The sequence below is a fragment of the Oreochromis niloticus genome, linkage group LG14, assembly GCF_001858045.2.
Source record: "Oreochromis niloticus isolate F11D_XX linkage group LG14, O_niloticus_UMD_NMBU, whole genome shotgun sequence".
Taxonomy (NCBI): Eukaryota; Metazoa; Chordata; class Actinopteri; order Cichliformes; family Cichlidae; genus Oreochromis; species Oreochromis niloticus.
The window spans coordinates 25,493,136-25,503,423 of record NC_031979.2 but is presented as its reverse complement, the minus strand read 5'-3'; the positions used below and the strand labels follow the sequence as shown (position 1 = coordinate 25,503,423).

The window sequence follows — 10,288 nt, the reverse complement described above, 5'->3', positions numbered from 1 at the left end:
ATAATAAAAAATGTAATCTGGTATAGTTTCTGTTTTAACGTTATTTATCATCACATTTACACAAGATCATGAGTTTTGGGCCCAATATTCACGCAGATTTGTGGGACAAATGTTGTTTAAAACTTTTGATGATTGAGCATTGGTTTGATTCATAAGTTGTCGCTTGTTTATTAAATAACTCCTTACCCAGTCCAATGCCACCTCTCTCATCGCATACCTTTCCAGTTTATCAAAAAATATCTGGTTAAATGTGTCAAAAATTTTCTTCTAGTTAGACTGTGTGCCCACTCTCTAGCAATTTACATGAAATGCAGTTAGGTGAAAAACGATGTCAACTTTATTCAAGCTGGTGAAGGGGGAAGATCCACCTCCTATGTATTTTTAATGGATTAATTCAAAGTTCATTAGGATGCAGAAATTGATTGGATGATGTAATTGAACCCTAATCAGTATGCATTTACAGGAACAATATTTTTTTTAATTAAACAAAAAAAATCAACAATCTGTATGTTTAAATTGGGGTTACATTTCACGAGTAAGCCTCAATGAGTAGGTAATTACATATTAAGAGTATGATTAGTGCGTACTTTAGCTGCATCTTAAAAAATCATTGAAAGTAGAATTCATCACAATATTTGTACATTTGCAATCACGTGACACCAGCGCCAAGATTTAAAAGGAATATTAAATTGATTTAAATATCAATCAAAATCAACAATCTGTATGTTTATATTGGGGTTAAATTTCACCAGTAAGCATCACAGAGTCAGTAATTACATATTACTGACTCATGAATGAATCATGATATTTGTACATTTGCAGTCATGTGACACTAGCACCAAGCTTTAAAAGGATTTAAAAGGAATATTAAATGTATTTAAATACACATTTTTTTTCTGTCTGGAGCAAAAACTGGAGAGTGAAATTTTTCTCTTTTCTTTCTTTTGAAATTAGTGAACTGTTTATGACTCAATGCCACGACCCATAATAGATTTCTTTGTGTTCATCTCTGGTCTCAACAGGATTATGTAACATTTGGGTCCAAACAGTGTGATCAAAAGTCCAAAACTTGAAGCCAGGATGGCAAACACCTCCACTGCATCTGCAAGTTTTCCTGGTGAGCTGACATAAGCAGGAACAAAGGCCACCCACACAGCACAGAAGATCAGCATGCTGAATGTGATGAGCTTGGCCTCATTAAAACTATCAGGGAGATTCCTCACCAGAAATGCAATTAGAAAACTGAGGACAGCCAGCATGCCAATATAACCCAATAACACTGCAAAACCAACAGTGGACCCCACTGCACACTCATAAACAATCTTATCATTGTGGTATTGGGTGTTTTTATGTGGAGTTGGAGAGGAAGAGACAAGCCAGGTAGTGCAGATGGCTGCCTGAATAGATGTAAGAAACAGAACTGTTCCTCTCTGCTGCATAGCACCAAACCACTTCAGACTGGCTCCCCCTCCTGGCTTGGAGGCTTTGAACACAGCCAGAACAACCATGGTTTTTACTAAGATGCATGAGACACAAAGCACAAAGCTGATCCCAAATGCTGCGTGTCTGAGTTGGCATGTCCACAGCCTGGGTCGTCCGATAAACAGCAACGAACAAAGAAAACATAACTTAAGTGACAGTAATAGCTGGAAACTAAGTTCTGAATTGTTGGCACGCACTATGGGTGTTCTGCGATGGTAGATAAAGATCCCTAGAACAACAGCACATACAAATGTGCCCAGTAAGGAGGTTGCTGTCAAACAAATGCCCAAAGGGTCATGATAGGAGAGGAACTCTGTCTTCTTAGGAACACAGTGGTCACGCTGGGGGTTTGACCAAAAATCCTCTGGACAACTGGTGCACTCCAAGGAGTCTGATACAAAAGGGAACATTGGTGAAATGCATATTATACTTCATAATAATTAAACTGAATATGTCATGCAAAAAGAAAAATACGTACTGCTCTTATTAGTGATTTTTCCTTCAGAACAAGGAATGCAGTCAAAACAGCATTGGGGTTTCCCCTTCTCTCTCACCATGTGGGTACCAGGAGGACAACTCTCACTACATACTGATCGAGGTGGCTATAGGACGAAATTAAATAGCTTTGCTATGAGTTAATTAGCTTTTACACTGATATATACTGGACATATGCCAAAAGTTAACTTTTAAAGCTCATATCGAACCTTTTTCGATTCAAAGTTCCAGAAGATTCTGTTTTCATCAAGTATGAGTTCTTCACCTTCACCTGACCCCTTAACCTCACCCACACTTTGAACTTTAGTGCTTCCATCAGGTAGCCACAACCAGTTCATCACATCATAAATTGGCTCCACATCACCATTCTCATCAAATGACACTTGATCACCAAATGGGGCGGTGAAGTTCACTCTTTCCAAGTAATAAAGAAGCTGTTAAAAAGGTATGCATAACAAATAGATTACTTTTCACCCTGAGGTGAAAAGTAACTCAGTATGGCATCCAGTATTAAATAATCAAATAGAATATTACATCACTAGTAATGATTCATGCATACATGCCTCTGATCTAAATATATCAACTGCTAATTTTGTTTTGGGAGTGCGGAAAATTTATTTAGCTCACTCTAGTTTTTTCATAGTTAATATTATCACATTGTATTTAATCCTACATGTTAAATTCTGTGTTTATAAATTCTTTGCTTTATAATTACTTTCAGGATAGACTCTACCAGAGTGTAAAATGATATCACACCTGCCAAGGCTCCAGTGACTGCAAAGTGGCACAGCTGTTCCCACTGAAAGGCCCTCTTCCTGGCTTGCACCGCAGCATGTCATCAAGGGAATATGCCAGTGCATATACAGCTTTGTACACATTATACTCAGGCCGCAGGTTGGAAACGTCCAAAAACTCATTGTCCACATTTTCAAGATTTTCCTCTCCAGTGCATAATGCACCTCCACCTTCCAGCCAGCCTGCTGGAGCTGGAGCAAACCTGCACTGAAATGCAAATTCCCAAAACTGGTTCACCTGAAATATTTTAATATTGTTTTTTACACATCATGAAAATATACGATTCTTCCAACTACCATATTAAAAAGTTAAACTCCCACCATGCTATTTCCATAGCTATTGTTGTGATGTAGATCAGGACGTATTTGTAACAGGAATTCCCTGAGACCTTGTATTTCTCCTCTACGAATAGCGATCCCCAGTGTACCACCCAGGTATGGCATAAGCTGAGGTATTTGGAGCACATCAGGTACTGTTACTGTCCAGCTTTCACTGGCCATCCACTGTAGGCCAGTTAGATTTTGTCTCACTACCTGTGAATTAGGTGTACACCATCTATGAAGTGATATTGTAACTACAACTTCTTTAGTGACATTATCATGCCATTGAAGTCATTATTCATCTTTAAATAAATTCTTCTTGACTGGTTTCTGTACTCATTCAAATAGGATGTAATACATGTTTTACACAATATACTTTTGTGATTCAGACCTATGAAACTAGTAATATTTAAAGATTTGTAAAGCCAAACCTCTTCCATAAGATTTATCACGCGACTGTAATGTTCAAAGACAATGACAACTCGAGCTGTGGATTTTTTCATCACAGCAACGATCCTCCTGAGTTCATCTGTGTCTTTGTTCCAGGGCAAAACCTCAGTGTAGGCCAGGCAAGCTTCACCCGAAAGATTCAGCTCAGACTGAAAGGATCTTGCTGCATGAAGTCCATAATCATCATCAGTGACAAGCAGACCTACCCAAGTCCAGCCAAAGTGTTTTAGAATCTGGATCATAGCACGTACCTAAGTGTAAATGCATAAACAAGAACAATTTTCCACATGATTATTTTTGCATCAGTTTCCAATGCACACCACAGCTTCATGGTCGCAATTTAGCTTTTTTCATACAAAAAAACTGTAACTGAAAAAAAACATTTTGCGTCATTGTAAGCATATTGTTGCAAAGCAGGTAATTTCTTTAACCAGAATTCATTAGCTTTTCCATTTTAATTTTTTTGACAGATTTTCACCTGGAAAGCATCACTTGGGATTGTCCTAAAGAAGGATGGATACTTTTGATGGTCACTCAGGCAGGAACATGTGGCAAAATAACTCACCTGTTAAAAATAGAGACTATATGCAGTAATATCCAACATTTTTTAACATTGTCTTGCATTGTTTTCTACAAGTGGTTTACTATTAAATGAAAACAATCAAAGAAAACTGTTACATGGTCAAGCAGAAAACTTACCATAGGTACTCTGTACAAACCTAAGACGTTGGAGATGGCAATTGAAGGTGTAGAGGACGGATCACCCACAATCCCTATGACTGGAGGATTTCCAGAACATGTACCATTTAATATAATTTTCTCTTCTTGACTATTGGCTAATGACAATGCTGCACGGAATCCAATTCCAAGTTCTTGGCAGCTATCATACAGAGTATATCCCAGGGTCACATTTGATAGCAGGTTTGAGTTTCTGTTGATTTCATCAATAGCAAAGGCCATGGTTTGTGCGAGCTTAAATCCTAGGGCATAAACACTAAGACAAGAAAAAGTTAATTATTGAAAAAATACATTTTCATCAAGATAGATATTCATTTAAGATACTTTACATGTGACAAAATTACTTATTTTTATAGACAAATAAAGAAACTGAATAACAATTAATAGGATATTTTGATGAACAAATATAAATTCATCATTCAAGATACATGCATTTATCCTGAACGATTTTAAACTGAAAAGTACAGTTACCTTAGGCATAAATTACAAACTCATATTTCCATTACAATAATTTTCATTTCCTTTTGTCTTTTTTATGGTTTTTTCCTGTCATACTTACCCACTGCAAGTAGGCTGTTGTGGTTGTGAAGTAAAAGACTGAATAGCAACACTTGAAAAGAAGTGGATTTGAAACAGCCCCCCTAGAATCACATCTCCAGTCTTGTACATCCCATTTAGATCAAACTGTCCCTGTAACTGACATGAGAGGGAAAACTGAGAAGAGGATATGACCGAGGAAAAGTAGAAAGACATCAAAACAAGCAAGAGCAAATTGATTCTCAAAGTTGAGCACATGACAGCTTTCTGAATTACTGATCCCAGTCATTAGGTTTTATTTTCATGTCATTCTCTTTTATTGAGATTTTGTGTTGTTTAATCTTGCACACCACCCATTAAGGAAGAAGGGTGAGTATAGGTGGGGCCTAAAAGACTTGTCATTTGAGAAATTTTGTTTTTCTATCCAGTAATTTAATTATTTACTACTGTGAGTTAATTAGTTACCAGCAAAAATCAGTGAAGAGTAACATTTTTGTGTTTTGTTTATTTATTTTTTTGTTTATAAGTGTCATAAAGGAAGAATGAAGACCAACTCACATAAAATGTTATTTAATTTATACCAAGGTTTGTAACAACCCTTATTGTGTTATAGCACCACTGGGGGGGTCAGCCATTACATGCTGCCTGTGTGTCTGTTCTGAGAGAGACCTCACCATTGTAACGGGCTGGCATGGGCGCCTACCCATCCCCACACATGTATGTAGAGCCGTGGAGACCTGGCTTGTATGGTCTTATGTTGCTGATATCAAATAAAGGTCTGTTGTTCGATTTAACTGACTGGCCTCGAGTTATCCAGCTAATCTCCGCACCACATGCCCCCTGGACCTGCTAGCCGCTTCTTCCTCGGCAGACTGCTGTTACAAACTGGCGCCTGAACAGGGACTGTTACAGGTTCATGTTCAAAAAGGCCATATTAAAAGCTTCCACTCTAAAATTGAGTTGAAACAGAAAATAAAACAATTGAGGGTGTCAAAAAACCCAGCGCATGCAGGAAGCTGACTGCAAAGGGCAAGAGGAGACTGGAAAAGTTACTGGATGGGGAAGAGTGTCCTGAGGGCAAAGCAGAATTGAGGGACAGTCCAAGGGATGACCAAGTTCAGGGGCACAGCCTGTAGGCAGAACTGGGCAAAGAAACCTCTCTGGAAGTCGAGCAGTTGTTCATTAGTGGAAATGAAAGCCCATCTGAAGCCAAACCAAATGCACTCAGTCAGCCAAGGTGGTGATTTAGGCAAAGACTGGCAACAACAAGGCAGGGCACATGGTTACAGATGAAGTGACAGAGGACTAGCAATCAGAGTGAACCCTTCTGGTGTCTCATTTTTACGCTGAGGAAGCAAGACTCTCTCCAAGTGGCCAGTGGAGAGAGCAGTGTTTCTCGAGTCAAGGCAGTAGAAAGGTTGAGTAAAAGGCATCAATATGATGTCAGGTGGCTCACATTCTGGAGCTGGAAAGGATGTGGGGATGTGAGACTGCAGCACCAAACCACATATTGTGGACTGCTGTATTTCAATATATTCTCGGGCCAGCTCAGGCACAGAAACCAAAGCTATGAGGACAAGCTTAGACAAAGAAAGCCCAGTTTAAGCAGGAGTCAGAACATACACAAGAAATTGTTTTGATGAGCTGGCAGCAGGGAAAATCAGGACTGGCACAGGGGTAAGCTAATCATCACAGAGTAAAACAGTTGTCTATGAAGTCTCCTGTAGTTTTACTACCGCTCGTTTTGATGTGTTGTGTACAGGGTGGGCCATTTATATGGATACACCGTGATAAAATGGGAATGGTTGGTGATATTAAAGTCCTGTTTGTGGCACATTAGTATATGTGAGGGGGCAAACTCCTCAAGATGGGTGGTGACCATGGTGGCCATTTAGAAGTCGGACATCTTGGATACAACTTTTGTTTTTTCAATAGGAAGAGGGCCATGTGACACATCAAACTTATTGGTAATGTCACAAGAAAAACAATGGTGTGCTTGGTTTCAACGTAACTTTATTCTTTCATGAGTTATTTACAAGTTTCTGACCACTTATAAAATGTGTTCAATGTGCTGCCCATTGTGTTGGATTGTCAATGCAACCCTCTTCTCCCACTCTTCACACACTGATAGCAACACCGCAGGAGAAATGCCAGCACAGGCATCCAGTATCCATAGTTTCAGGTGCTGCACATCTCATATCTTAGACCAGAGGTTCCCAAAGTGTGGAGCCCGCCCCCTAGGGGGGGCGCAGAGCCACTGCAGGGGGGCGCGGTATGAAAAGAAAAAAAAAAAAAAGAGCGCTTGGACACTGTGGACAGGTTTTTGACGAGGCTCCCACACAAACGCAAAGCAGGAGATGAAGCATGGCTGAATATGTTTCCAAACCAACTTCCTTCCAAGCCAAAGACTAGAAAATATTGTGAAGCATATCTTCCCTTTGGCTTCACCTGCACAAGTGCCAAGGTAGGTCTCCCCTGCAAAATTAGTTTCCCTGCGTCGGGAGCACGCGCTGGGTTCTCCAAATCACGGACAAACAGTATCCCACATTCTTGATTTTTAGTTGACAAACACTTCTTGTAATAACTAACTACTCCTGACATTTTGGACATGTTAGCTCTTTATGCAGTAAAGTTACAGTGGGATACAAATAATATCAGGCTGATCCTGCCGTAATTTGTTCCCCCGGTTCAAATCAGGGACTAACAGTATCCCACAGCTGTTTATGTGTTTAAACCCATTTTGCACAGAGAGGCATTTTTTGAAAAATGTATTGATAGCAATGTTGAATATTATTACACAGGAAAAAAAAACAACTACACGTAAAATAATCACACCGTGACGCCTCGGCCTTTCTAAATGGAGGGACAGTAACTGCGTGTGTATTTGTACGCGTGTAAAACCTGAAGATAGATTAACAGAAACAGTATTTTGTCTCTATCTGCCATTCTGCAATTCACCTCATGTAAACAATAACGTGGCGCACAGCGTGACGTGAAAAGAGGCACATACCTTTGACGTTGCGTGACGAACTCTGTAATCCTCGTCCACACGTAAACGCAAAAAAGGAGTTTTAAATAATCTCCGTTTTCGGTGAATCGCAACGCCGTTTACGTGTTGACGAAAGGCCCAAACGCATAGAAACAGCTGAGTTTTCAAAAATACCCGTGTAGGTGTGGACATAGCGTAAAAGAGTTAGTAGTGTATTTTATTACTACCTGTAATTTATTGCCGTTTACTTGTATTTGCTTAGTTGTTTACTAAATGTTTGAGGTGTGAAATAAACCGCAATGGAGTTTGTAAACAAAATATGGGTGTGTGTGTTTGGAGGATGTGTTTGTGCGGGGGGGGGGGGGGGGTTAGGTGGTGGGGGCGCGAACATTTTTCTTGTAACAAAGGGGGCCTGGCAAAAAAGTTTGGGAACCACTGTCTTAGACAATTGCCTTCAGATGACCCCAAAGATAAAAGTCTAAGGGGGTCAGATCGGGAGACCTTGGGGGCCATTCAACTGGCCCACGACGACCAATCCACTTTCCAGGAAACTGTTCATCTAGGAATGCTCGGACCTGGCATCCATAATGTGGTGGTGCACCATCTTGCTGGAAAAACTCAGGGAACGTGCAAGCTTCAGTGCATAAAGAGGGAAACACATCATCATGTAGCAATTTCAAATATCCAGTGGCCTTGAGGTTTCCATTGATGAAGAATGGATCCACTATCGTTGTACCCCATATACCACACCAAACCATCACTTTTGTTGTTCCAACAGTCTTGGAGGGATCCATCCAGTGTGGGTTACTGTCAGACCAATAGCGGTGGTTTTGTTTGTTAACTTCACCATCCACACATAAAAGTTTGCCTCATCACTGAACAAAATCTTCTGCGTGAACTGAGGGTCCTGTTCCAATTTTTGTTTTGCCCATTCTGCAAATTCTCTCACCGATCTGGGTCATCCTCGTTGAGATGCTGCAGTAGCTGGAGTTTGTAAGGGTGCCATTTGTGAGTAGCTAATATCTGCCGAAGGGATGTTTGACTAATGCCACTCTCTAGTGACATGCGGTGAGTGCTACGCTGTGGGCTCTTGCTGAATGAAGCTAGGACAGCCACTGATGTTTCTTCATTAGTGACAGTTTTCTTGCGTCCACATTTTGGCAAATCCAACACTGAACCAGTTTCACGAAACGTAGCAAGCAGTTTGCTAACTGTAGCATGGGAGATGGGTAGTCTCGTAGGGTCTCTTGCATTGAAATCTGCTGCAATGGCCCGGTTACTGCGTTCACCAGATATCAACACAATTTCGATCCACTCCTCACGTATTAACCTCTTCGACATGTCAATGGCTGTGAACAAAGAGAAACTTGTAAATAACTCATGAAAGAATAAAGTTACGTTGAAACCAAGCACACCATTGTTTTTCTTGTGACATTACCAATAAGTTTGATGTGTCACATGGCCCTCTTCCTATTGAAAAAACAAAAGTTGTATCCAAGATGTCCGACTTCTAAATGGCCACCATGGTCACCACCCATCTTGAGGAGTTTGCCCCCTCACATATACTAATGTGCCACAAACAGGACTTTAATATCACCAACCAGTCTCATTTTATCACGGTGTATCCATATAAATGGCCCACCCTGTATATACACATTTGACTTAAGAAACATGAAACTCGTGAAACAGTTCCTGGAATAGCCAGCACTCGAGTACTGAAATTATGTAACTGTCCTCTGACATAGAGCACCATCCAATTTTTGTCAGAAGCAAAGACTGGGCGCAACAGTTTCAGCATAGAAAATAAGACCCTCCCTTTTCCCAGCCACCTTCTCTAGCTCATCTGTGGGGATACTGAAACCTGGTACTGATACTGATTACCATCCCCACATTCAAGCATGGCTTTGTGTGTGTGTGTGTTTTGGGGTTGTTTTTCTGATAATTAGGATGTAGTCCGTGGGCACATCTGTTGACTCTAGAGGGTTAAAGTCATGAAGCGTCTTAGCCACTCTCCAGACTTAAGTTCTACAGAAAATGTGGAGAAAGTTGAAACCTCTGAACCTAAAGGATTTAGAGAATTCCTATAAAGATGAGTGGGAGAAATTTCCTCAAATGTCCTTGTGTTTTCTGTTTTTTTGGTTCATAAAAATGAAAAAATATTTATTGCTTTGGGACGGGGGAAACTTGACTGACTGGACTCTTCACACAATCTCTAAAGGACAGCCCAGGACACCCTGTAGTTGGGAAGGACCCAAAACATTTAGTATTGCCAGTGAAACTATATATTTATACTGTTTATTTGCTGTCCTGTCAGCTTTTCAGCTGCCACACACACACTGCCCAGCTCCCTGTCCTGGCATCACTGAAATAAGAAGAGCATTATTAGCATTTTGGGTTCAGCTTCCCTATCAGTCTGCTGGGCACTGCCCCTTGAGCCCAGACCACAAACATGCCACACACTCATTTCCACCACTTGTATCTG

At 40.4% G+C, this 10,288-nt stretch overlaps 1 protein-coding gene across 1 annotated transcript; it reads right to left on the bottom strand.

Annotated features, from left to right (window-relative positions):
• Positions 1–120: 120 nt before the first annotated feature.
• LOC109205036 (extracellular calcium-sensing receptor-like) lies at positions 121–5,516 on the bottom strand. Its single transcript, XM_025897861.1, has 9 exons — positions 5,492–5,516; positions 4,840–4,976; positions 4,242–4,536; positions 4,021–4,107; positions 3,524–3,793; positions 2,734–3,009; positions 2,187–2,411; positions 1,961–2,084; positions 121–1,873 (listed from the first exon to the last, which is right to left on the bottom strand). The coding sequence occupies exons 1-9, from the start codon at positions 5,492–5,494 to the stop codon at positions 963–965; spliced, it is 2,328 nt and encodes a 775-aa protein (XP_025753646.1). The 5' UTR covers positions 5,495–5,516; the 3' UTR covers positions 121–962.
• Between the last annotated feature and the right edge of the window lie 4,772 nt (positions 5,517–10,288).

Excerpts from the sequence above, each read along its gene's own strand:
- LOC109205036 (XM_025897861.1), bottom strand. Across the intron at positions 3,794-4,020 it reads TCCCAAGTGATGCTTTCCAG|GTACGTGCTATGATCCAGAT; the intron begins GTGAAAATCTGT and ends ATTTACACTTAG. Across the intron at positions 3,010-3,523 it reads TGATAAATCTTATGGAAGAG|GTGAACCAGTTTTGGGAATT; the intron begins GTTTGGCTTTAC and ends AAAATATTTCAG.